Source organism: Sceloporus undulatus, chromosome 2 (genome assembly GCF_019175285.1).
Source record: "Sceloporus undulatus isolate JIND9_A2432 ecotype Alabama chromosome 2, SceUnd_v1.1, whole genome shotgun sequence".
Taxonomy (NCBI): Eukaryota; Metazoa; Chordata; class Lepidosauria; order Squamata; family Phrynosomatidae; genus Sceloporus; species Sceloporus undulatus.
The window spans coordinates 15,621,328-15,649,232 of NC_056523.1; the positions used below are offsets into that span (position 1 = coordinate 15,621,328).

The window sequence follows — 27,905 nt, forward strand, 5'->3', positions numbered from 1 at the left end:
ATATGGAGGGACAAGTGTATATGCCATTTGAATCTTATTGTGGCAGAAAGGCATGATCTAAATTTATAAATAAAAATGTAAATGTTCGTTTGTTCAAAATCTTAAATCTCCAAAAGTTCTTCACCAATTGCTTTGAAATTTTGACACAACATTCCATTCGAATACACACATGTCTTTAAATACCTTGGCGGATGGGAGCCAGCAGCAGGAGCTGATCTAGACATGGATCGCTTCTCACATGGACAATTATATGTTGCGTGTTCTACAGTTGGCAAACCAGACAATCTCTGTATCTACACAGACAATGGAACAACAAAAAATACTGTATACCCACAAGCACGGTGAAATTCAGTATTTCAGAAACATTTGTTTTCTTTTTTTCCTTTATTTTCCATTTAACCAGACTGAGCCACAGCAATGTGTGGCCGGGTACAACTAGTCTTTGAAATACATTTTTTAAAAATAAATATTTGGGAGGGACCCCCCCAAGACATTATTTTTAAAAAAAGTGAAACAAGAGAAATAAAAAACACATTAGATCCACATCTTTATCAGTCAGAATACAAAACAAGAAGTTCAATACAAGTACGCATACGAAATGATTCAAAACTTATTACAAATTCTAAATTCTTAAATGGAAATTAGTGATACTCTTTAAAAATTAGCTAATTCCAATAGATCATTTTGTAGAATGACTAACTGAAACTGTAATGTTGTCATCTTTGTTTTAAAGTGGCCAGGACAGAGTGCTTTTAAATTCAAGGTATCCCAAATCAAATTTCAAGCTTCTTCTGAGATAGGAGGGATTTTCTGGCATATACAAAGGACATAAAATCCTGTATGCTAAAGCCATACACAAATAATTCTTATTGGGGTTTACTTGGGGAGAGCTGAAGGGAAAAAAAAGGTTTGTCCATCAAAACGATATTCAGTCTATGTGGCAGCGGTGGAAACTGTAGTATTCCAAGATATCATTGAACTGCAACTCCTAGCATTCCTCGCCAGTAGCTATGCTAGCTAGGCGTTGCAATTCAGCAATATCTGGAAGGCTGCGCAATTCTTAATTATGGCAGATGTTTGTCCTCTTGTACTTTATTCAATGAAGACTGCACAGTGATGATGAAGACAGTCATGATCAGATGATGGCGGTTATTATGATCATACAAAAACTCTTAATGTTTTTATTATTTACAGAACACAATCTTAAACAAATCAGTACAATCCACACAGGGCCATTTGTTGGCACGTTTTGCAGACTTTAGCTTTCTCTGCCAAAGAGTGGTGGTGCTTTACCAAACATTGGTCTGTAGAGGTAATGTGAATGACCCCCACCCAAGGCAGAGCTTTGAAATGACTTTTTCAGAACTAAAACTCCTATCATGCTGCTAAGGGATTCTGGGAGCTGCAGTCAAGAGATCTATTTTTTCCAGTTTCTGCAGCCTCATGTAATTCAAAAAACCTTTGCCCTGGTGCAATATTTTGGTAGCCAGAAGTGAGAGAGAGAGAGAGGGAGATATACTACTAGGCTCCCGCACTACAAGAGAGTCAGACAAGCCCCTGCCTCCAGCCAAAAGAAGGGGATAATAGGTTCACCTGACAAGGGGATATTTGTGGAAGCGAGGATTGTATGACCATTGTCAATATTAAAAAAGGACACTCGCTGCCCTGTGTAATTCAGAATCACTCGGACTCTCTTAAGATTCTGAAGACTTAGAAGACGACTGCTTGGGCGAGACAAGCAACTCCTAGTGGGGCTTTTCAGAGCCCAGATGCCTTTCTTATAATCAGTTTTATAACAACCTCTTCTCATAATAAACTCTGAAAGGTCTTCCACTGCAGATTCTTTGACAATCCCCACAGCCCAATGTTCTGCGTTTTCCAACATGACTTCCCAAAAATGTCTTCCTGTTGTTAGTGCCGGGCATCCAAACGCTATAGAACTGGGATTGAATTTCTGTTGGTTGGTGGGCAGGTCTGGAAGTGTTTCTGTTCGTCTCACGCTTTTCTGATCCTCAGACACAGTAAGGATGGGATTGGCAGCACTCACCTCAAGAGTTAGATTTACTATAGAGGAAAGAGAAAACCAGAGGGGATCGTTTGGAAGAATTATTTCAATCCTGAAGTTTAAAAAAAGCCTCTCAGCAATCCCATTTCCTCAGAAACCAGCAGAATTTCTATGCTTTAAATCCAGTTGTTAATCCAAACCAGAGTAAAACATTTCAACCAGTGGAATTTACTGAATTGTCAATTTAACCAAAGCTCCAACGGATTCTAGCTAGAACTTGGATTATGTCTATATACTGCACTCAAGGTTAGGACACTCCCCTCTTTCTTCAAGATTTCCCCCTGAATCTGAACTTAACACCAAAAATAGGGGGGTGGGGGCTATTATCCTGTAACTGTAACCTAGTTTAAAAAGCAAAAACAACTGAGCTTGGCAAATTTAATTTTTTTGGACTACAGCTGCAAAAATGCAGCCAGCCGTTGCCATGCTGATTTGTGGATTCTGGGAGCTGTATGTTAAAAAGTCTTGCCCAGTCTGTTAAAACTTGAACACATCTAAGATCAGAGTTTTACATGGAACTTGGGATGTGACTCATTATTTTGATTACTCCACAGGTAATTTGCTTCTTACTGCAGTTTAGAAAGTAACCCACTGCATTATTTGTTCTTAATATATTGTCATTACTGTTACTATTGAGGCTATGAAAAATGCAGGGAAATACTCTATCCCCTCCTTCCCCATCTCCAAATCATCTTAATCCTGAGTGGACAACCTTATGAAGATTCCATATCCCACTCATCCACGCAGGTGCAGCATAGCAGACCACATGGCATGCAGAGATGCTTTGGATAAGTCAAAGGCACTGTTATTCAGTCAATCCTTTTCTCCATCACTTTTTCTTGGAAAAACATGATCTAATCTCATACCTCAGGTATGCAGCTAACAATCCTCTGCTTTCTTTTTCACAGCCAGGCCATGTGTGCATCCTGTGCCTTTGTTTGGAGCAACTAGCTTGACAAGGCAGCCCTATTACCCACACCGATTTACTCCAAGCAATTCTCTCTTTCTAGCAGGGCAGCGGTCAATTTTTATGAGGACAAAGTGGTAGAAGGCAGAAAAGGCAAGCTAAATTGTTAAAAATTTCCAGCAGATCGTTCAGATTTTCAGTATATCTTTTCCTCCATTCCTTCTTGTTCTCCCTGTGACCTCAAGTCAAGGCTCACGTCTATGGAAACTCATGCAACCAACTCTTTGTTCTTTCTTTCAATTAGTCTCAAAGGTGCTACAAGATCCCTTTGCATACTAATAAGAGACAGGAACCCAATTTCATTCCTCTGGAAAGTAGTGAATTATAGCCCTGACTGTTAAAAGTAGAAAAATAACACTATTCCAGCTCTCTATTGCAAAAGGCAACTAGTTACCAAATCGATTCTTTACAAATAAGCATTACTTCCAATCTCTGGCTTTACTTCTTAGGGAGTCTAAAGAGTGCTGGGAAAGCAAATTTTTAATTTACCTGTCAGTATTTTGCGAATTAGTCCTTTACTGCCTCCAGACGGAAAAATATCTGTGCCAAAAATCACTAGATTATGACTTTTGTGTGCTTTAGATGGAAACAAACGTGAAAGCAGCAAATATACTTGTCAATTTGGATGCATCTAGAGATATTCTTTATCTCTGGTGTTTATTTCAAAGAGCCTTCAGTACTTTTTCTGGTTGGTTGTACAGTGCCATAGTAAAACTCCCAGAGTGTATATACAAGTTGAGTCTCCCTTATCTGAAATTCTTGGACCAAAAGTGCTTTGGATTTTGGATTTTGGAAAATGTGCATGTCCATCATGAGATATATTGTAGATGGGACCCAAGTCTAAACATGAAGTGGATTTATTTTTTCATATAAACCTATAATCATAGCCTGAAGGCTATTTTAAATATTTTTGTGCATGAAACAAAGTTTGTGTACATTGAACCATCAGAAAGCCAAGCATGTGGACAATTTTGGCTTTTAGAGTATCTGAGAATTCCAGATGAGGGATACTAAACCTGTGCTCTGCTTTGGACTACCACTCCCAAATGTTATGCTGGCCTGGAAGTTTTGGGACTTGCAGTCCAAACGCTAACCTGTCCAAGTTCTGGAAACCCCATATTAGGACAACTCTTTATTAAGCCAACTCAACATCACAAGTAGATGCAACTTTATTTTAGAAATCTCCAGATCTTGTCAACAAACAACTGGCAGAAAGCAGACTGGTGGAAGTTGAATTGATGTTAAAAGTCATGTCTTATAATTAATTACTTTTTTGAAAGTAACCTCATCTGGTCTGAAGAGAAAGCAGGAGACAGAATGGACTAGACCTCATTTGATCCATCAGCACAGTTCTTATGTCACACGTCTTATACGGAAGACTAAGAAAAGAATGTATGGACACTGGCAGAGAATTGGTTCCTCATTAACATTCCTCCAACTCAAACTCAACTCACTGAGTCACAGAATCTGCAGCGCAGGACTGGAGTTCTCCAATGAAAAACAAACAGCCAACCTGCCGCCAACCCCCCAGCCCAAAAAAAACCCCTTCCCATATATTTGGTTCTCCCTCAGATCCTTCATCTTACCTTTCTGCAAAGGAAGTTCAGCTTGTAGATTATCTGAGGATGGAAAGGGAACAGAGGTTAAACATCACACCATGAGGTTTTTAACTAATTTGATATACCACCCAAATCATCCCAATATGGCAGCTAGTTCTAATTAATGGTCAGTTATGTCACCCTGAGAACCAGCATGGTGTAGTGGTTTGAGTGTTGGACTATGAATCTGGAGACCAGGGTTTGATTCCCACATTGACCATAAAACCCTCTGCTCTCAGCCTCAAGGGAAGACCTCCTCTGAACAAATCTTGCCAAGAAAACCTCATGATAGGTTCACTTTTCAGAAACAACTTGAAGGCACACAACGTCACCCCACTTTTTCAGCTTCCTATTAAAATGCACAATTTCTCTCTCCTCCTTTCACTTTCCCCCTTACAGCTTACATCAACTGATGCAAAACTGAATTCAAAGTACAAAAGTAGTTTCTACTCAATTAACTTAACAGGGGAAAGTAGAGGGGAAACTTATCCTTCCCAGGAAACTCAGGCAAAAACAAACTTCTGCTGCCTCTCCTAGCTTGTGTGTTCTTCCTCATTAGTAACTTTTGCCATCTTGAACACACTCTGAGCTTGCTCATAAAAGAGTCTACTGAGAATTTTATGTCACTGTTGCATCTACTTTCAAGTAAAATATTAAGTTATCAAAAGATTCCTCATTTTGATAACTTAATTTTTCAGACGGCAGAATAAGCAATAAGGGGATTTAACTGCTTTAGGCCTGATTTCAAGCAATAGGGAAGAACTGGTCAGCATGATGGAAATAGTAGAGACCCAGGGTGGAGGTGGAATCATCATGGGACTTATTATGCAGAAGAGAGATATAACTGGATTCTTGGACACATATTATGAATGAACAATTTCAATAAAATTAAGGAAAGAAAGGGTGAGGCTGCATGGTCAGGAAGAGAAGGGAGCTCATGGATGGGGGTTTCTTAAAGATACTGAGCTGTTGTTCAACTCCAACTCCCAGTTTTTCTCAACTCTAGCAGTACTGACTAGGGACTTGCAGTTCATCTGGAGGGAATACATGATTTAAAGCAATGGTTCTTAAACTTTGGTTCTCAGTTCCTAGCTACTGGCCATGCTTCCCAGGACTGGTAGGAGTTGATGCTTTGACAGCATCTAGGGATTCAAGGTTCAGTCATGTCTCTCCATTTCTCTCTACTTCATACACACCCACATCACATCTCCCTTTGGAAATTTCATCAGTTGTGGGTGGCCTTTGAAATAGCAAAAGGTAGAAATAAGTGAGTGGTAATGCAAACAAATTATTTCAAAGTAATTCTAGTATAGAGATGGTGAGCAAAGCCTTCAATCATCTGTGAGGAATTAAACATTGCTTTCCCAATTTACAGTTAAGGTCTCAATTTTCTTGTCCTTGCTTGAATTTACAAAAGGTTCTGAGCTCGGTTAGTCCCAAACCTGAACCCGGGGCCATTTCACACTATACAATTATAGCACTATGATTCCATGAATCCACCCTATGAAACCCTGGATTTTAGGGAAAGGAAGGGTATTTAGAATTTTCAGCCAAAGAGATTTAGTGCTTCACCAAACTACAAATCCCAAGATCCCATAAGATAAAGCCATGGCATTTCAAGTGAAATCTTACCACTATAACTTATAGTGCAAAAGGGTCCCCAAAGTAACATAACCAAAACAAAGGTCATGTAGCCATCCTTCATTACCTATGAATAGCTTCATAACTGCCTGAATAGAGCAGTTGAGATCAACGAATTCCCAGGTCTTTAATTTCAGCTCAGGAGGAAAAACCTCTGGAGTCTCAAACTTCAGTCTCTCCTTATATCTTGAGTGGGGGGGGGAGAGAAGAAGTAAGAAAAGTTAACTTGTCCATCCCACAATCCCCAGAGCAGAATGCTTACAACAGCTTCCTACCTAACATATATATTAACATATTTTTTGTTAAAACACTAGCAACATTGCCCACCTTGACTTTGGTTAATTTTTGGGGTTACCCTACCAGGGACCCTGTGCAGTGGATTTCATGTATGCTGTTTAGCTCTTATTTCAGTCATACCATTCCAAATATATCCTTCCAGTTTGGCCCAATCCATCCAGACACTTCCAAAGAAAGCAGTGGGATGCCCCAATAGTGACTCCCCAAAAGTGGATTTTGCATATATAGCACAGCCTATATTTTAAGTAGAGCCATCTCAAACATACCTTTTAAATTTGGTATAAACCCATCTAGCCATTTGTGTAACATTTAGCTTTATTTATACAGATTGTTGAACTTGAAAGATTTGTGTGTTTAAATTCTCTCTTCTTGGGTTAAAAGCGAGCATGCCTTTGAATTTACCACACCAGCATTGCCACACATGTTCGTTGCTAACAATATCATTCACAACCTCATGAAACATGAAGATGATGGGGATCCACTTACTTTACCAAGGTACTTTCAATATCCTACAGGAAAAAGGGAGAGGGGGAAAAAAAGAGAACTCAGCGCTTTGCCATGCCATGAAGACTCCCAGAAAGATTTTGTTTAAGTAGTCAACTGGAGTAAGTTAAGTCTCAGAAAGCATAGACTCCCAAAACAGATCTGCTTTAATTTGCTATGACATGTCCAAGTTGGTGGGTCAGACAATGTCAGGAGTAGATCTTTGGAGGGACTGGAGAATAATTGGGGTTCCCTCCCTTCTTCACCCCACAAGCCAGTCAGCAGGAACCAATTACAGTGATTATAAGCACAGAAGAAGTTCAAGGGCCCCTTTGACACTACGGCCCTGTACAGACCAGTCTGAAAGGCTGGCCTGGGGGCGAGGGCGGGGTGTCACGTCCAGATGACACATATGTTGACCCCACCCCAGGGCGCCATGATGCCATGCACTGCTCCATGATGCTCCATATGATGCAGCATCGAAGGAGCGCCATATACCTGCTGCAGCTATGACGCCCTTTTGAGGGCGCAAAAAGGAGTTGCTTTTTGCAATTTCTTTTTGTGCCCTTGAAAGGCCGGATCAGGGCCTCGGCATGAAGTTGCCATGGTCCCGAACCAGCTAGGAAAGGGGTGGCATCCCGCTGCCCCTTCAGGGCAGTCTGTCGGGCCCCTATGTAACTACGGCGTTGCAAGCCCACTAGTTCCATCCCATGGAGTCCTGGGATGTGCAGTTTGGGGAAGGGTGTTTAAAATTCTCAACCAGAGAGATCTAATGCCTCCCCAAACTATGAGCCTCAGGATATCTTAGAAAGCCAGTGTGGCTATGTTTATAGCCCTTATAATATGAACATATATTACTATACTAATTCAGTAGGCTCTCCACTTTCGCTGGAGTTAGGAGCACAGGACCCCCATGATAGTAGGAAAACAGCAAATAACAAAAACACTATGTTTTTACCTGAGGGAACTCCTCTCTAGGAACCTCTAGGTCCTCCAGAACTCTATGGTCAACACCTGCTATAAGTTGACCATAGAATTGAGTTGGAGGGCTTACAAATGCCTTGGTAAGTGCTCTCTTTACGAACCTCTATGTCAGTGGTTCCTAAACTGTGCCCTTTAAGAGATTTTGGACTTCAGCTCCCAGTAGCATTAGCCATATTGGCCAATAGTCTGGGATCCTGGGAGCTGAAGTCCAAAAATCTCTTAAATAGCAGTTTGGGGACCACTGCTCTACATTCTCCAGCATGACTTCTGGCTGATGTTAACCATAAAGTCGTATTGGAGAAACTAGAAAGAATATCACATCTGTGAATAATCAGCCACAAAAGTCAAAGCTGAAAATATGGAGAGCCAACTGTACTGTGTTTTTTGGGACTGTTTATAAGGTATATGCAAAAAAATAAATGAATGTCATGTTTAGACTTGGGTCCCATCGCCAATCTATCTAGCGTGGCATAGTGATTTGAAGTTGGACCATGACTGGAGATCAAGATTCGAATCCTTGCTTGGCCATGGGAACCCACTGGTGACCTTAGGCAAGTCATATGCATTCAGCCTCAGGAGAAGGCAATGGCAAACCTTCTCTGAACAAATCTTACCAAGAAAACTGTGTGATACGTTCGCCTTAGGGTCACTATTACTGTACTTGAAAGTACACAACAAGAAATATTTTAATAAATAAAATAAATCAAAGGCCATTAGAAGAAAAGCTATTAGAAAATAAAATGAAGAACAACTCCAGTTCTTTCAGTAAGTTACTAAGTATCCTCTAGTTTGTAATTTAGAACTTGGAAAGTTTCTACCTTGGGGTGCAACATCCAGAACCCCCAGGATTCTCACCTGTAGCAGCAAACTTGCTGGCTGCCGGTACTTCTCCTCCAGCTCCTGGATAAGCCTTTCAAAAGAGAAGAGCTTGTTGGAAATTCTGACCAGATGCTCATCCATTCTCCGAGTAATCTCCGTTTCCACTTCTTCAATCTGGGTCAGCAGACGCTCCTCCTGATCTTCCAGATACTGGCGCAGTTGACGGAAGTGAGCAGTAACCTTTCGCCTCTGGACTTTTGTTCTTTCCTGCACCGAACAACAAAAGGCAGAAGAAAAGATTCCAATAACACATTGAGGTTACAGATGCAGTCACTGTCTCTGCGATATAAAAAAGGTAGATACAAGAATGAGACAGGAAAGACACACCCAAATTCCTTTTTTGGGACTGCAGCCCCCACAATCCTCTACATAGCCATGCTGGTAATGGATTCTGGGAGTCACAGCCCTCAAAAAGGACCAGATGCTGGCTACATCTAAACCTTCACAGAAAGGATGCCCATTTTCAGCAAGGAAAAGAGTATTCAGCAAGAAAAGTCAGCATCCACGCTATGGAGGGCCCTTGACTGGATTTTCTTTAGGAGGATCATTTTTTTCCAAAGAAACAGGCATCCTGAAATGTCATGGCTTGAAAATTTAGTTTAATAAAAAGGCCTAGCAGTCTGGAAAGAGACATGGGGGACTACGTTGCCCATGTTTTATCTTTCTCTGTACTATCACTATTTGTTGATTATTTTAAATATCCATGGTAAAATCAGATGATGATGATGATGATGATGATGATGATGATGATAATAATAATAATAATTCCTATCAATTACCAGTCAATGTAGTCTCTAATTTACCAAAGAACTACTAACTACATATTAAGGACAGAATAGAATTGGATTTTAATACCATCCTTAACAAAATATATATTTTATATTCAGTACAAGCACAGTTTTGAATAAAAACTTGCAAACTTGTGTTGTGTGTTTCTAATTTCAGCTGGTCCATTCTTGTTGGGGGCCAGATCCTTACTTGGCAGCCCGGTAGATCAACCACAGCAACTGGCTGGGCCACAGTGAGCCTGGAGGTGGGCTTCTTTGATCAAATCATGGCATCATTATGAAGAACTTCCTGATGGTAAAAGCTGACAGTGAAACACACTCCCTCAGAGAGTGGTGGGGTCTCCTTCTTTGAAGGTCTTTAAACAGAGGCTGGATGACCATCTTTTGGGGGTGCTTAGATTGTGTCTTCCTGCATGGCAGGAGGGATTGAGCTGGATGGCTGTAGTGTCTCTTCCAACTCTGATTGTATGAACTAGTGTTGATCCCTGAGCCACTAGCTGCCAATACTGGTGAGTTTCCAGGAAAGGGTGGCGGTGGAGGGAACAACTGTAGCCAATAGCAACAAATATGGTGCCGGTCCCCAGGCACATTGCAAAAAATTATAATTATAGCTTCTCCATATCAGACAGTCTGAGAAGCACTGCTCTAGGCAATGATAGTTTTCCAATAACAATTGCTCCCCCAAACGACCAAATCTGCAAGCAGAAGTCACTGTAATGGAAGATTTCGTTTCACAGAAGTGATAGTATCTGGCTGCCAGGGGTTCAGAGCATCATAAAATGGGGTTGTACCCTCCCTGCCCGCCCTCCCCTGCGACTGTTCTGCATTGCAGGTTTATTTTTTTTCTTTCACTTGCAAATCCTAATTTCACTATGCAAATCCTAATGACTCCTGTGTCGTGCATTGAACTTCAGAAATACTGTACAAGCCTCATCTGAGATAGAATGCTTTACTTTGAAAAATTGAATTGATCATAGCATAACAATGTTGTCAAGACTGAAGCATTTTCAGTTATACAGCACATTAAAAGCACATAGGAATATAAACGGTTTTGTGGGTTTGTACCCCATTCTTTTGCAAATCAAAACATTCTGCGTCCCCAGGACTCATCTCTCCCTTCTTCCTCTGTACTAAGCTTCCCATAGGAACAACCTTCGCAACTGGAAGTCCCTAATTCTTCCCCTTCCATCTGTTCATTGTCTGGAGCCAGGAACACTAAACAATCTTTCACTAGTTGTGTTGTACATCCCATCATCCAGTATTACAAAGCATAGACACAGAACCTATACTACTGAACTGCAGGGCTTGACAGAATGCCCCAAAGGGGAGGCCTGCAGCTGCCCTTTTCCTAGCCGGATTGAGGCCGTGGCAATCTCACGCCGTAGCCCCGATCCGGCCTTTCAAAGGCACAAAAAGGAGTCACAAAAAGCAGGTCCTTCTTGCACACTCGAAAAGGCACCACAGCCGCCGCAGCACGGCTACATTGTGCTTCTTCAGCACTGTGACCATATGGGTCGAGGTGCACCATGAAGCCGCGTGCCCTATAGAGTGGTGCGTAGCATCAGGGTGCCCTGGGAGGCAGGCAGAGTCAGTCATGCATCATGAGGACGCTATACCCTGACTCTGTCCCCGTGCCGGCCTTTCAGGCCAGTCTGTACATGGCCTGTGATACTTACAGTTATGTCTTTTCCGTCACTTTCTATGCTACCTCTATAATCCAGCATGCTTACTTTTGCCTTCCTTAAAATCTCTAGATAGTTACTCATCTGATCCTGAAAATAAAAAACAAAAATAATTTTATTTAGGGCCTTGTTACAGCAAGGGAATACAGTACAGTGGTACCCCGGGTTACGAATTTAATTCGTTCCGCCGCCGCTTTCGTAACCCGAAAGGCTTTCGCAAGCCGAAAACCCAAGGCACTAATGGGGAAAAGCCGCGATTTGGTGTGAAAAAGCGCCGAAAAGCACCAAAATTTCTTTCGTAACCCGAAATAACCTTCGTAACCCGGAACAGTTTTTTTCAATTGATTTTTTTCGTAACCCGGAAATTTCGTAAGGCGGCGCATTCGTATCCCGGGGTATCACTGTATATTAAACATAGTGGTTTATTACAGGTTGAGCCTACCTTATGGAACCAGAAGTGTTTTGAATTGTGAATTATTTATTCATTTAGGAATATGGAATATTTCCATTTTGTTGCTGTAAGCCTTTAAGTGGTTTCCGATGTATGGTGACTCAAAGGCCTATCATGAGGTTTTCTTGGCATGATTCATTCAGAGAGGATTTGCCATTGGCATCCTCTGAGGCTGAGAGACTGTGACTTGCCCATGGTTACCCAGTAGGTTATCATGGCCAAGCCAGGACATGAATCCTGGTCTCCAGAGTCATAGTCCAATGTTCAAACCACTATGCAACACTGTCTCTTCAAATGTAGCAGCATAATAGGACTGAATACTTTCTTGACACTTCTGTTCAGAGCCAATGTGATGCAATGCAATGATTCTCAATCTTTGACCTTCCAGATGTTATATACTTCAATTCCCAGAATTCATTATTCCTTCCCTTCTGGCTGGAGCCTCTGGGACTTGAAATGCAAAACATCTAGAGGACCAAAGTGTGAGATCCATTGATTCTGCATGTTTAGCGGCTTTTCCCAATTTGAATTCCCCCTAAATTTTCAGATTACAGTTGGCCTATATCTACATTGTGGATGCAGGTATCAATGCATGCATCTGAGGAAAGCAGGCTCAAGTCTACGAAGGATCATGCTACCAGCTTCTTTCTTTCTGCTTGTCTCAAAGGTGCTACAAAATGCTTTTGCAAGTCAGGAGTGTGGATTTCATCTATCCAAATTTCATCCCACCAGATGTTCTGCAATATTATTTCAATCATCCACAACCAACATGTCCTGTTTGCTGGGGATTGAAGGAGCTGAAATTGTATCTGGATGAGGGAAGATGGTTCCAATATATATTTCTACCTTTCCAACACTGTCTCAATACTGTAAAAATAATGCATTTTGACACCACTTTAACTGCCATGGCTCTATCCTACACAATTCTGGGACTTGTCATTTTGTGAGGCAGAAGGCTAAGGTCCTTGTAAAACTACAAACACCAGGATTCCATAGGATGGAGCCAGAGCATTGGCAGGGGGCGGGGTGCTTGGACTTTTAATAGTCAACATTTTGGGGCATAAGCCTCAGTAGCAAAGCCTTCACCTTGTACTCCTGGGCGGCTTCCTTCATGGGGGCCATGTTGTGACCCAGGTGCTCCTGGGAGCCCTCACACTCCCCACAGAGCAGGGCTTGATCTTCTTTGCAGAACAGCGACAGGGGCTGCTGGTGCTGCTGGCATTCGGAGGCCTGGCTGCATGCCTCACTCTCCATATCCCAGTTGTTGAGAATTTCAACCAGGTTAATGAGGCACTGGTTGGGCTTGAAGTGTTTCTCCACATGCTCGCGGCACTGTGGGCACTGGGTTGGTGCATCAGGCTTCTGCCAGCATTGACGGATGCAGATTTCACAGAAGTTGTGCCCACATTCGAGCATCACAGGGCCCTTGAAGTAACCGAGGCAGATGGGGCAAGTTGCTTCCTGGCGAAATCTCTTCCTGGAGTTCTCTGCAGACATAGCTTTGGCTTTGTTCCTTCAAGGAGAGGAAAATGTCCTTCTTCAGGAGGAGTCACCACCTTGCAGAGAAACTAGAACAGGATTTGAGATCGGAGTGAATGGTAGTTCACGTTTTGAAAGGCATACCTAGTGACAAGAGCTAGAACCTTTATTTTATTGTAATCCTCCTCCCAGAAAGCCATGATGGCTGGGGATTCTGGGAGTTGGAATTTAAGACAATAAGACTTCCCAACTATGGTCCCAACATACAGATAAACATGTTATATTATGTCCAGTTTTGGTATGAAACCATCTTGGGTCCCTTTTGGGAGAAAGACAGCATACAAATGAAATGAAATGAAATGAATAAATAAATAAATAAATGTCATTTTGTAATGAGGAGGCAGCATGGTGTAGTAACTGGAGTTCAAGCGCCCACTGAACCATGAAATTCATGGGGTGAGCAAGAGCCAGTTGGCCTTTCTCAGCCTGGCCTACCTTACAGCCTTGTTGGTGGCGTGTATGGCTACATTGGCGAGTGGCAAGCCATGCAGTGTAAATCATCTTCAAGTTAGTGGAAGAAAGGAAGGATATAAATGTTACAAATGCATGGAGAACTACTGACAAAATCAATGACATTGTATGGTTTGTTGATCTTGTGTGTCTTCAAGTTGTTTCTGACATATGGCAACCCTAAGGCTTGTCTTAGCAAGATCTGTTCAGCGGAGGTTTGCCATTGCCTTCCAGCACTCAAACCACTACGGCACACTATATGGTATTCACATAAAATTTCATCCACCAACAGTGCCCTCCAGATGTTTTACAATATTATTTCCATCATCCTCAGCCAACATGCCCTGTTGGCTGGGGATTGTGGGAGCTGAACTCATACCCGGATGCAGAAAGGTGATTCCACTATATATTTCTAACTTTCTAAGGGTGCGGTGCCTTAGTGCTCAAGGCGCCAATTCTGACTATCGTACGATCGGAAGGTTGGAAGTTCAAGGCCTGAGCGCTGCATGATGACGTCAGCTCCTGTCACTAGTCCCAGCTTCTGCCAAGCTAGCAGTTTGAAAGCATGCAAATGCAAGTAGATAACATGGTACCACTTCAGTGGGAAGGTAATAGCGTTTGGTGCAGTCATGCTGGCCACATGACCATCGGAGTCATCTTTGGACGAAACTGGCTCTTTGGCTTAGTAACAAAGATGGGCACCTTGTAAAATTTTAAACCCAAAGACTCCACAGGATGGAGCAAGAGCACTTAAAGTGGTGTCAACACAACAAAAGTCTGAACAATCTAGTATTGAACTGTTCTCAACTGCTTTCTGCATCTGTGCCCCATAATCTGTTACAGCAGTGATTTCCAAACTTTGGTCCTCCAGATGTTTTGGCCTTCACCTCCCAGGATTCCTAACTGTTGGCCAAACTGGCTAGGACTTCTGGGAGCTGAAGTCCAAAACACCTGGAGGAGCAATGTTTGAGAACCACTGTGTTTGATATTGGTAAATTCCAACAGATCGTACACAGCCAAGCACGAGAAACATGAGACCAGCCAATCCTTTCCACACATGTGTTATTAGCCTAGTAAAAGACGAGACAGAGTCTTTATCTAAATTAAGCTAAAATATACATTTGTCCCTCCACATTTGCTGGGGTTAGGGGCACAGGATCCCCGTGTATGTGGGAAAACCGCAAATAACAAAAACACTATGTTTTCACCTGAGAGAACACCTCTCTAGCAATCTCTAGGTCCTCCAATGCAACTCTATGGTCAACATCTACCAGATACTGACCATAGAATTGCGCTGGAAGAGCTACTAATACCTAGTGGAGTGTTCTCTCTAGGAATCTTTAGGTCCTTCAGTGAGACCTTTGGTTAAAGTTGACCGTAGAATTGCGCTGGAGGACCTAGATATTCCTAGAGAACCATATTGATAAAATCTGCAAATAATCAAATCTGCAAAAGTCAAAGCCGCAAATGGGTCACATGGTCAAACCAAGCCTCAGCATTTCAGATTTCTATGCGGCTGTAAAAGCTGGACAGTAAGAAAGCTGATGGGGAGGAATTGATTAGTTTGAAATGGGTTAACTTAGATATAGAATCTTAGAATTGGAAAGCCCCCAATGGTCATCCCATTCTATCTTTCTATAGTTTTTCGGGCTATGTGGTCATGTTCTAGAAGAGTTTATTCCTTGCATTTCACCAGCATCTGTGGCTGGCATCTTCAGAGAACCTATTGTGCCATGCAGGAAGACATGATCAAAACACTCCCAAGAGATGACCATCCAGTTTCTGTTTAAAAACCTTTAAAGAACCTGGTCCCCCAACACTGCAGATAAATGGATTTGGAGTAACCAAGCTTAACTCTCCTATAAGTTAAGAGGTCTAAACTGAGACTGTCATAACTTGGCCATATAGTACAACAGTAGGAAAGAGGAAAAAGGGACATTGGCTCTTACCTGTGAACGTCCATTTCCAGTAGATAAGAGCTCCACATCCTGTAGTTTGGGTTATGCTCTGCCCACTCACTCCATAGGCAGAGTAAAGAGAGAGACCTTCTGGTGACCCCACGTGGTGGAGCTAACCCTAGAAGGCCAGTCGTACAACAGCCGAATGCTCCAGGAAAAAAAACAAAAATTATTTGCATATCACTACAGAGATTGGACGGCAACAGAGACAGGCAGTGAGCAATCTAGCTTGCTCCCCATAGGGAGGACTATGTGGATATGAACCATCCCTACGCCAGCACCCCTGAGGGTGGGGCTGCAGGTAGGCCAGGATGTGGGGCTCTTATCTACTGGAAATGGACATATCACAGGTAATGTCCCTTTTCCCAGTAGATAAGACCCCCACATCCTGTAGTTTGGGATTCACCAAAGCCAATCTAAACAGGGTGGGCAGTGCTGGCCCTACAGAGACATAGGTTTGAGCACCTGCGCAAGACCCTGCTGTCAACAGCAGCCTCAGCTGAGCCAAGCTGTCAAGCTAGTGATGCCTAACAGTGTGTATGACGGTCTTTGCTATAGGACCTATGATGGCCAGAGGTGCTCATGCACCTGTAGCCTCTGGCATGGGTGACTTGGTGTTCTGGTGGTAACCTCTCAAGGATTTATGGCATGTAGTAACTCCGGGCCTGGCTACCTGCTAGGCATGGAGACTGATGCCTCTTGCCCATAGAACAGGGCTAAAAGAAAACAAAGAGGGGTGTCAGAGGAACGAAGCTGTTTGTCCTCTATGGGTGACTTGGTCTCCAGCAGGTGTATGTTTTAAATTCTTTCCAGTGTTTGGGAGAATGAAGGAAGGCTGGGGGATCTGATTCTGACCTCTGAGGAGGTTAGAGCTCACCCAAGGGTGGTGTCTGGGTCTGGCTGAATTGCCATGGAGTCAGTTCTAATCACAATGAGCTGCTAGTGGCCCCAGGCTCAGAGCCCCAATGTGCCAAAAGGGCAAAATCAGGAGGGGCCCCAACCAGGCAAATGGTTTAGAGAAAATCTCACTTAGGAACTAAGACAGTCGCACCCTAGGACCATGTATAACTCCCAGAAGAGAAATGGTGTTGTGTAGGCAAGGCAAGCAATAAGTCACCTGAGGAGTGACCATGGAGCTGGGATGCCATCCCATCCTGGCCCCTTGCCTGTGTCACAACAGTGAGGTTATAAGTGTAGTCTGTTTATGGCTGTGGTGGCCTAAGGCCCCCCGCCCATGTCCTCCTGTAAGAATTTCAATAAAGAGAAGACTGAGGGTTTCAGGGAGTCCTGAAGGACCTCCATGCTAACTAATGTGTTATAGAACAGTGTTTCCCAGCTATTGTCTGAGGAAACAGCAATGTTTTTATTGTTTTATGGAGTTAAACAGGCCTTACTGAAATCAAGATATACTATATCCACAGCATTCCCTTCATCTACCAAGCTGGTAATTTTATCAAAGAAAGAGATTAGGTTTGTCTGGCATGACTTGTTTCTCTGAAACCCATGTTGACTTTTGTGATTATGGCATTGCCTTCTAGATGTTCACAGACTCTCTGTTAATGATCTGCTCCAGATCTTTCCTAGTACTGATGTCAGACGACTGGACGATAATTGTTGGGATCCTCTTTTTTCCCCTTTTTGAAGATGGGGACAACGTTTGCCCTCCGCCAGTCTGCTGGGATCTCTCCTGTTTTCCAGGAGTTTTCAAAGATTATTGCCAATGGCTCCGATATTACATTTGCCAGTTCTTTTAATACCTTGGATGGAGTTCATCTGGTCCCGGAGACTTAAATTCATTTAGATTAATAAGGTGTTTCTCTACTATCTCTTTATTATTCTGTGCTGAAATTCCCCTATTCTGTCCTCTGCTCCTTATCCTCAGGTTGAGCACCCTTTGCCTTTTCTGAGAGACTGAGGCAAAGAAGGTGTTGAGTAATTCTGCTTTTTCTCTGTCTTCTGTTAGCATTTGCCATCTTCTCCACGCAGTGGCCCTACTGTTTCCTTCTTCTTCCTTTTGCGCGGACATATCAAAAAAGCCCTTTTTATTGTTCTTAACCTCTCTAGCAAGCCTGAGTTCGTTCTGCGCTTTAGCTTTTCTGACTTTACCCTACACATGCCTGCTATTTCTTTGAATTCCTTTTTTGTGATTTCCCCTTTTTCCATTCTTATACATGTTCCGTTTCAAACTTAGCTCGGTTGAAAGTTCCTTAGTATCCATCCTGGTTTCTTGAGACACCTCCCGTTTTTCTTTCTCACTGGAACTGTTTTGAAATTGTGCCTTCAGTATCTCTCTTTGAGGAAACTCCCATCCGTCCTGAACTCCTTTATTTTTTAGTATTTCTGACCATGGAATCGCTCTCAATACTTCTCTAAGTTTACTGAAATCCGCTCTCCTAAAGTCTAGGATGCGTGTCTGACTATGCCTGGCTTCTCCTTTCCACTGTATTACAAACTCCAGAGAACATGGTCACTTCCACCTAATGATCCCCCACTTGCACCCCATTAACCAAGTCATCTTGTTGGTTAGGATCAGATCTAAAATAGCTGACCCCCTTGTTGCCTCTTCCACCTTTTGGACCATGAAATTGTCTTCCAGGCAAGTGAGGAATTTGCTAGGCCTTGAGGATTTTGCTGGTTTGACTTCCAGCAAATATCAGGATAGTTGAAGTCGCCCATCACTACTACATCTCCTCTTTTCTGACTGTGTGCAAACAAGCTGGTAAAATGTGGCTAGACAAAGGAACTGTTAAATGGATCTGTAATTGGTTGACTGGCTGAAGCCAAAGGGTGCTCAACAATGGCTCCTTTTCATCCTGGAGAGAAGTGACCAGTGGGGTCCCACAGGGCTCTGTCCTGGGCCCAGTGCTATTCAACATCTTTATCAATGACCTAGATGACAGATTGGAGCATACTTATCAAATTTGCAGTGACACCAAATTAGGGGGAATAGCTAATACCCCAGAGGACAGGATAAGATTCAAATGACCGGAATAGACTAGAAAGCTGGGCCAAAGCTAACAAAATGAAATTCAACACAGAGAAATGTAAGGTATTGCACTTGGGCGGAAAAATAAAATGCACAGATATAGGATGGGTGACACCTGGCTGAATGAACTACGTGTGAAAGGGATCTAGGGTCCAAGTAGACCACAAGTGAACATGAGTGAACAGTGTTGATGCGGCAGCAAAAAGGCCAATGCTATTTTAGGCTGCATCAATAGAAGTATAGGTTCTAGATCAAGGAAGTAATAGTGCCACTGTATTCTGCTGGTCGGCCCCACCTAGAATATTGTGTCCATTCTGGGCACCACAATTCAGAAAGGACATTGAGAAACTGGAGCGTGTCCAAGGAGGGCGACAAAAATGGTGAAGGGTCTGGAAACCATGCCTCTATGAGGAACGACTTAGGGAGCTGGGGATGTTTAGCCTGGAGAAAAGAAGGTTAAGAGGTGATATGATAGCCCGTTTAAATTTTGAAAGGATGTCATATTGAGGAGGGAGCAAGCTTGTTTTCTGCTGCTCCAGAGAACAGGACCGGAACAATGGATGCAAGCTACAGGAAAAGAGATTCCACCTGAACATTAGGAGGAACTTCCTGACAGTAAGGGCTGTTTGACAGTGGAATGCACTCCTCGGAGGGTGATAGAGTCTCCTTCCTTGGAGGTCTTTAAACGAGGCTAGATGGCCATCTGTCAGGGATGCTTTGATTTGGATTTCCTGCATGGCAGGGGGTTGGACTGGATGGCCCTAGTGGTCTCTTCCAACTCTATGATTCTTATGATTCTATGAGTAGCAGATTTGGCCAAGGAACTGCCACTTTAACTAGTATTGGTATAGAGAGATGGAGAGGGACCGGGTTTATCCTGAGACTGGCAGGAATGTCAGTCATGGGTGCCCTTTGTTCCATGGCCAATCCTATTTTCCCCTTAGTAGTCAGTCCAGGGAAAAACACAAGCTAGTGATCCCAATGGGGAGCGAAATTGCCAGTTAAACCTCCAGGGTTTTAACTTGTCTAAAATGTGGATTACAGTGGATTATGTGATCAATCAGAATGGAACCTGATCTAATCTAGACCTATGCCAACTTCCACCCGATCACTGATCACCTTGTCAACTGGTTATAGCAATGAAGGTGATATTAAGGTGATTTAACTTGTAGCAATGAAGACTTACCACTCTTAAAGAGGAATGGCCATATAGTGCAACAGTAGGAAAAGAGGAAAAACTGCATTACAAATGGGTTGATTCAATCAAGGAAGCCGTGGCCCTGAGTTTGCAAGGCCTGGGTCTCTCATTCACAGGCTAAACTGAGGCTAAGGTAATTAGCACTAAGAAAAGATAAGTTAAACCTCAGCCACTGAACTTGAGAACCAGGGTTCACAAAGGCAGTGGAGGAACAATGGTTAAGATTAGTTTGATGAGACTAGCTCAGCTTCAGCCAAGGATGTCAAGGCTGAGGGCCTTGCCCTCTTTGGAAGAAAGACCTTGAAGGAATTTTTCATTTTGTAATGTCCTACCTTTTGTAGTGCTTTGCCCTCCTTGCATGTTATGGCATCTGGTTACCCTGGGTATGACCCACTCTCACAGTTCATGCTTTGCATTCAGGAAACAGTGTTTGGGAAAGAAGGAGATTGGGGTATTGCAAAGGTATAGCTTGGGTTAAATTATTTTTGGATGACAAGACCCAGAATCCCCCAACTACCACAGCCATCCTTCCCCAAAAATTACTTTTTCAAGCATAATGGCAGACAGACCCAACTTGGGTCTGAAACACACTTCAGAAATAATCCAGTCTGAGACCACCTTAACTGCCCTGGCTCAATGCTAAGTCATTCTGGGAACTGTAGTTTGGTGAGACATTTAGGCCTGTTACAGACTGCCAAAATAAAGCTGCTTCGGGTCTCTTTGGAGGTATGCTGTTTAAATGATGCATGCATCCTAAGAATCCGGAAGCTGCACCAAAGCTGCACTCCAGTGCTTAGGAATGGAGTGTGGCTGTGGCACGATCTCCGGACTCTTAGGACCCACGCATCATTTAAATAGCATACCTCCAAAGAGACCCGAAGCAGCTTTATTTTGGCAGTCTGTAACAGGCCTTAGTCTTCTCTGTCAGAGATTTCTGGTGCCACAATAAACTATAATTCCCAGGATTCCCTAGCACTGAACGAGGGCAGCTGAAGTGGTCTCAAACTGGATTATTTCTCCAGTGTGTTTTGGACCTTAAACTCCTGTAGTGTTGCCAGGTTTTCAAAATAACAATAAAAGTAAATGCATGCATGACATGCAGAGCTGACAATCAGGACAATGAAATAGTTTTGCATTAAATGAAAGGATTGATTTCAGTTAACCTAGCCATGTGTTTCATTGTAAAATTAACATCACTCTCCCTGTTCATCAGTGACACGTGTTTCTGTAGGTATTTTTGGCATCTTGTTCAACCTATCTAAAAGGAGAAGCTTTCCAACCCTCAAGTAGGGGACATCCCTAATAATATGGGACACCTGGCAACCATAGTCTCCTGGCATCCCCAGAACAAGACTCCGGGGGATTGTTATCTATGTTGGTCAGGGATTATGGGAGAGGCAGTACAAAACATCAGGAGGACTCTGAGGTAAGATATTGTACAAGATAAAAGTGCAAGATAAGTAACCATGGCTTCCCAGACCATCCCTCCCCACCTGGTGAAAGAAGTCACTTTCTACTCATGGAAAGCTCTAGAAACAATAATTTTGGAAGAAAACAGTACAGTCCAATGTCTCCCCCACGAAAACCTAAAACAGGGGCTCTCAAAAGTTTAGTCCAAAGGTACTGAGTCTTTGAGCTTCCAGATGTTTTGTTCTTTAGCTCCCAGAATCCCTGGCCACTGGCCAAGCTGACTAGGGCTGCTAGGAGTTGCAGTTAAAAAAAATCCCGGAGGAGCAGAGTTTGAGATCCAGAGCAATTTTGGACCTCCATTCCCAGAAGCTTCAGCCAGAATGGCTGACCGTCAGGAAAATGGGAGTTGAAAGTTCAAAATGTCCAGGTCACCAAAAGTGGGATTCTGCAAAAGATATCACTATTATTATTATTATTATTATAGCTTATTTATATAGCACCGTAATTTTACACGGTGCTATACATAATAAACAAACAAAATACAGCTAAAAGCCTGCCTACGGCACATAGTCTAATAGTAAACAACAGGAAATAATAAACTCACATTCGGGAAACTAAGGCACCGTCAGCAGCCTGGGGGTGGAAAACTGAGGTGCAGACCTTCCTAAATCCTCCCACAAACCCACACTATATAGGATATTGGATTGTGGTGTGTCGATTTAAAAGGAGAGGAGTCAGTCTGTGGCCAAACTTGAGATGGGGATTCATTTTAAATCTGTGCACACAGCAAACACACACACACACACACACACACCCATCCAGGTGAGCTCAGAGCGCAGGTTGCCATACTGGCTGGGGCATGCTGGGGATTATAGTCCAAAAAAACAACAACAACACAAAGAAGCTCTGTTGCTTTAAATGTCAAGGAAGGGTCACTGTCTTGGGAAGACAAGGGTAAAAATAAATGAGCCTCCAAAGCCAACCACATTTGGGGACCCCCAAACCATCCCACAGAAGAGCCAGCCTGGCGTCCTAATTTGAGGGCTGCGTCTGCACTGCAAAATTAATGCAGTTTGACACCACTTTAACTGCCACGGCTCAATGCTATGGAATTTTGGGATTTGTAGTTTTGTGGAATATTTAGCCTTCTCTGATAGAGAGCCCTGGTACCATAAGAAACTATAAATCCCAAATGGATGGAGCCATGACAGTGAAAGCGGTGTCAAACTGCATTATTTCTGCACTGCAAATTCAGACTTGGGAGATCTGGGTTCAAATCCCTGCTCAGCCCTGTTAAACCAGGAGGCGGCCTGGGGCAAGACAGCCAGCCTCAGAGACAGACAATGGCAAACCCTTCTGAACAAATTTTACACACACAAAACATTCCTGCTAGAAGCCCACCTTGGGCAAGTCACGCTCTCTCAGCCTCAGCCAGGGAAGGCCATGGCAAGCCTCCTCGAACAAATCTGCCAAGAAAACCCCATGATAGCTCGCCTCTTGTTTGTCTTAGGTTCGCCATAATCCAGAAAGGCTTGGAGGCACAGAACAACAACAACAAGGAAGCCATTGCAGGCCTTTCTTGGCAAAAGTGTTCAGAGAGGTTTGCCTTGCCTCCCTCTGAGGCTGAGAGAGTGTGACTTGATTAAAGTCACTAATTAAGTAGAAATTCTAATTACATTATTGGAAAGATATGCATATGTTTGAAGAAAAATAAAGGTGTTTTTTTTAAAAAATAAAGTCACTTTATTTTGCACTGCAGAAAAAATCCAGTTTCACACCACTTTATCTGTCACAGCTCAATGGTATGGTATTCTGGGAATTGCAGTAATGTGAGACATTGAGTCTTCTGGTGCTGCAAACTACAATTCCCAGAAGTGCACAGCACTGACACGTGGCAGTTAAAGAGGTACGAAAGTAGATTATTTCTTCAGTGCAGATGCAAGCCCTGTGGGTTTTCAAGGCCTCCCTCTGAAACTGAGAGTGTGATCCAGCCAAGTGGGTTTCCATGTCCAAACTTTTACCTTCCAAACCCGGCTGAGGCAGCTGCTTCAAGAGGGATCCCAATCCAAATTGGGGGGGGGATCCAAACAAGGGTGGCCCTTCTGGTGTTAGCCTCCTGCTGCAAAAGCGACTCAGAGCCTTGCTTGGGACACTTTTTAGAGGCGATTTCCCTCCAGCTGCAAGACCAACACGCAGCAAGAATAGAATTGAAATTGGATCTCTCCCAAGGACGCTTTCTGATTGGATGGATCCAAGGAGCGGAGCCACTTTGCTTTGCGCCGCAGCCAATCAGCAGCAGCTGCCCGAACGTTCCATCGGCGAGAGAGAGGGAGAGAGCTCCTCCTCCTCCCCTCCTTTCCCTTAGCTTTCCATTCAGGCGAGAAGAAGTCTTGGAAGTTTTTTTAATTAAAGAGTTATTGCAAACTGGATTGCATTATTTGAGGAGTTTTTATTTAGTTAGGGTTAGTTAGTTAGTTATAGTTAGTTATTTAGTTATACAGTAGTTAGTTATTTAGTTAATAGTTTAGTTATTTACACTAGTTTTGTTAGTTATTATTATTGCATCATTTCCAAGGCAATTTTTAATTGTCATGGTCCCCATCCTGCATTATCTTGGGATTTAGTTATAGTTAGTTATTTAGTTAAGCTTAGTTGTTTAGTTAATAGTTTAGTTATTTACATTAATTTGGTTAGTTATGATTACCCATTGCTTAAGGCAATTATAATTGTCATGGTGGTCCCCATCCTGCATTATCCTGGGTTCTGTAGTTTGGTGAGGCCACTTTGGCCAAGAAGGCTAAGGACCTTGTGAAACTATAGGTCCCAGGATTGTGTAGGATAGGGGTTACAGCCCTTATAGGTGGTCCCAAACTGCAGAAACAATCCACTTTGAGACCGCTTTAACTGCCCCTGACTCAATGCTAGGGAATCCTGGGAACTGTAGTTTGGTGAGACACTGAGCCTTCTCTGTCAGAGACAGTCAACCGGATTGTATAAATACAAAGAAACGTCTAGTTTCTGGAATGTGTCCTGTGTGCCTTTGGATTCCAACTCATGGCGACCCTAAACTGAAACCTACCACAGGGTTTTCTTAGCGAGGTTTGTTCACAGGGGGTTTGCCTTTGCCTTCCTTTGAGAGAGTGTGAGTTAACCAAGGCCAATCAGTGTGTTTCTGTGGGCGAGTGGGCATTGAACCCTAGACTCCCCAGGGGCCTCATTCCCACTTATAGATAAATCGGTGTGCAATCCGAATCAATGGATCGATTCGACAGCAAAGCGTGGGTCCCACTACATTTGCCTCTATTGCATTTTTCCCTGTAAAATAATCCACTTGTGGTCCACATTCATTCATGAATCGATTCAAAATGGACCCACTTCAGCCGGCCAAAGGGCAAACTTAAAACGATTCCGATCCCCATCTGGTTCACACTTGCACAGAATTGATTTATCAAAAAAGTGTGGAAAACATCAGCGCAGGTTGGTCATGGGGCAATAGGGAGATTTTCAAAGTCCAGGAAATGCAAAGTGCATTTGCATCTCAACAGGGACCCCTCTTTTGCAATCCAGTATGTCTCCATTCCAGTGAGGTCCACTGCCCAGAAGGAGGACCTGCCTGTACAAAATATATCCTCCCCAGCATAGGATCTTTACTAAGGAATGAAACAACATGCAGGCATCTGACTAACATCGCCTGATGAAGAAGCCCATGGAGCTTCGAAAGCTTGCAACAATTATATTGTGCATTTCGGTTGGCCAATAAAAGTATCACTGATAGATTTTTTGTTTGCATTTGTTAAGTGGCCAACACAGCTCAGCCCTGCATGTTTTATTTTTAAAGGGTGGTTCATTACCATTGCAGGGTGTTGCCATATATCCTTTGTATGGGGGAACAGCACTAATTATATTACTTCTTAGTTTTGTGGGATGAAAAAAAAAGAAAATCGGAATGACTGAAAAAGAGAACAAAGCTCAGTTTAAAAATGGTTCAAAACAGCTCCAAAAATACGCAAGACCTTGACTTTTTTTCTCCCTCTTTTACTTCGACTTCTACAGGATGGGGCTGTTGAGCTAAAAATAATTAGAATAGAAAGTTTTACTTTTTTTTGTGCACAACTGTTTCAATTAATAAAATAATGATCATCAGCAGCAGCTCAAGCATAACTGGCACTCCTGGGCTGCTTCCTCCTGGAGAACCACCTGGTGGCTCCAGCGTTCCTTGGCCCGGTTGCAAGCCATGCAAAGGGTGACAGAAGAGCTTGAGGGGCTCCTGGTGCTCATGGCAGACCCTCCAACCTCCCTCTAGACCGTCTACCTGGGTGCAAAGCTCATGGGCAATGTTGGGCTCCATGTTGAACAGTTGGCAGTTGGCCTCGAGGCTCTTCCGGGGCACCTTCTAGCAACGCTGTGGGCAGGAGGTGGCCTCTGGGGCAGCTAGGTTACCCCCCTCCAGGCATCCTTGGAAGAAGTTGTGCCCAAAGCCCAGGGACACTGACGGTTACCAGAAAAAGTAATTGTAGATGGAGCTGGCGGCTTCCTCCTGGAGCCTCTTCCTGGGGCTCTGTGCTGCCATGGCTCTAGTCTAAGGAGTTTATCACACTGTGGCTAATTTTAGCATTAAAGAGAGATTAAAGTGCATTTAAAGGATCCTGCAAATAATAATAATAAAATTTATTTTTATTCCACCCTCCTGCACAATGCAACCGGGGCGGCTTACAACATTAAAACAATCCATAACCCACGACTCCCCCATAAAATACAATTAAACAATTTACAACATAAAACATGGCTTAAAATAATAAAGCAAAAATGGTGAGTAATTGCGTGAATGATTACCACATGCAATTGCGCAAATAAAGTTATACCGGAAATGCAATGTCACTGAAATCCCGGAAGTATAAAAAGATGCGTGTTAATGCTTCTTTGTGACCACTTTAATGGTGGGGTTTGTGTAACGTTGTGTGAAATCATTTCACGTAATTATGGCCTGTTACAGACTGCCAAAAATAAAGCTGCTTCTGGTCTCTTTGGAGGTATGCTGTTTAAATGATGCATGCATCCTAAGAATCCGGAAGCTGCACCAAAGCTGCACTCCAGGAATGGAGTGCGGCTTTGGTGCGACCTCTGGACTCTTAGGACCCATGCATCATTTAAATAGCATACCTCCAAAGAGACTCGAAGCAGCTTTATTTTGGCAGTCTGTAACAGGCCTATGTGACTTTTCTGGGATATTCACGGGATAAACTCCCAATCTTCTTCGTGTGATAAACTCCTTTAAAACTGCACCAAGGAGAAGGAAAGAGGGTGCAAACACCTTCCTTGGGGTTCCTTTTTCCTCTCCTAAAACTCCTCCCTTGCATCTAGGAGGACGCCCTCTTTCTATATTGGCAAAGGGAAAGTAGTAATGTGCCCTGCTTTCTACCACAGGCATGGCTTGAGTTGGGTTTGGAGGCTGAAAAACTGTGACTTGCCCAACGTGGTTTCCCAATTTACAATCAATGGGGTTTTCTGGGCCAGATTTGCTACCCACGACAATTCCCAGAATTCCATAGCATGGCGCTGTGGTGATTGAAGTGGCGTCATACTCAGGGTTGACCAGATGCCCTAACCCTAAAGGAGGCTAAGGCAATGGAAAATGGAGGAGATTATGAAAAGAAGAAAAAACCCACTCATATCAATGTCAAATTATGCTTCTTAGCATGTATTTTTTTAATGTGTTGTAAGCCGCTCTGAGTCCCAGCCCTGGGAGAAGGGCAGGGGATATATATGTATGTATGTATGTATGTATGTATATTCCCAAATATCCTCCTTTTGCAGCATAACTAATAGTGTGTGTGTGTGTGTGTGTGTGTGTGTGTGGTCTTAGTTATGCTGCAAAAGAGGCTATTTGGGAATCTCCTCCTGGGCAGAAGGTTGAAATGGAGGATGGGTCCTGCAAAAGGAGGACCTCTGGTCACCCTGGTTCGAGCTGTTCCCTCAGCCTTCCCCTGAGGCTGAGAGAGTGTGACCTGCCTAGTGGGTTTCCCAATTTAGGGAAGCCCTAAGGCATCATGGGGTTTTCTTGAGCCAGATTTCTTCAGAAGAGGTTTGCCGTTGCCATCCTCTGAGGCTGAGAGAGTGTGACCTCTTGCTCAAGGCCACCCAGCGGGTTTCCATGGCTGAGCAGGAATTTGAACTCTGGCCTCCAGAGTCATAGTCCAACACTCAGACCACAACACCACACTGGGTCCCTTTAAGGTTTTGGTAAGATCCTAAACAGAAATAAAATCCCTTTGAGTTACAAGGGACTGACTCCACAGAAAATATGGCTGCCTGAGGCCTCACCCTTTTGCCATGAGACATTTGATTTTAGGCCATTAATTTAACGACCAACTGACTAACTGCCATACTGGCCTCTCCCAAAACTAAAATGTCTGAGGGAGTCCGTCATTGCAGTATACATACAAAGGTTTTGAAAATTAAAGCACACAAAACCCAAGCGCCGGTGTAACACTCAAGCCAGAGCAAAACCAGGGTGGCTACATGTCCTCCT

At 43.2% G+C, this 27,905-nt stretch overlaps 1 protein-coding gene across 4 annotated transcripts; it reads right to left on the reverse strand.

Moving 5' to 3' along the window:
- Nucleotides 1-388: 388 nt before the first annotated feature.
- LOC121921071 (zinc finger protein RFP-like) lies at nucleotides 389-25,828 on the reverse strand. Of its 4 annotated transcripts, XM_042448554.1 has the most exons (9): nucleotides 23,398-23,626; nucleotides 20,299-20,374; nucleotides 12,922-13,403; nucleotides 11,379-11,474; nucleotides 8,891-9,121; nucleotides 7,055-7,077; nucleotides 6,339-6,457; nucleotides 4,619-4,651; nucleotides 389-2,064 (listed from the first exon to the last, which is right to left on the reverse strand). In XM_042448554.1, the coding sequence occupies exons 3-9, from the start codon at nucleotides 13,330-13,332 to the stop codon at nucleotides 1,535-1,537; spliced, it is 1,443 nt and encodes a 480-aa protein (XP_042304488.1). In that variant the 5' UTR covers nucleotides 13,333-13,403; nucleotides 20,299-20,374; nucleotides 23,398-23,626; the 3' UTR covers nucleotides 389-1,534. The 4 variants fall into 4 exon arrangements, with proteins under 4 accessions (XP_042304488.1, XP_042304487.1, XP_042304485.1 ...); XM_042448553.1 differs by lacking the exons at nucleotides 20,299-20,374; nucleotides 23,398-23,626 and adding an exon at nucleotides 25,689-25,828; XM_042448551.1 differs by lacking the exon at nucleotides 20,299-20,374.
- Nucleotides 25,829-27,905: the final 2,077 nt, after the last annotated feature.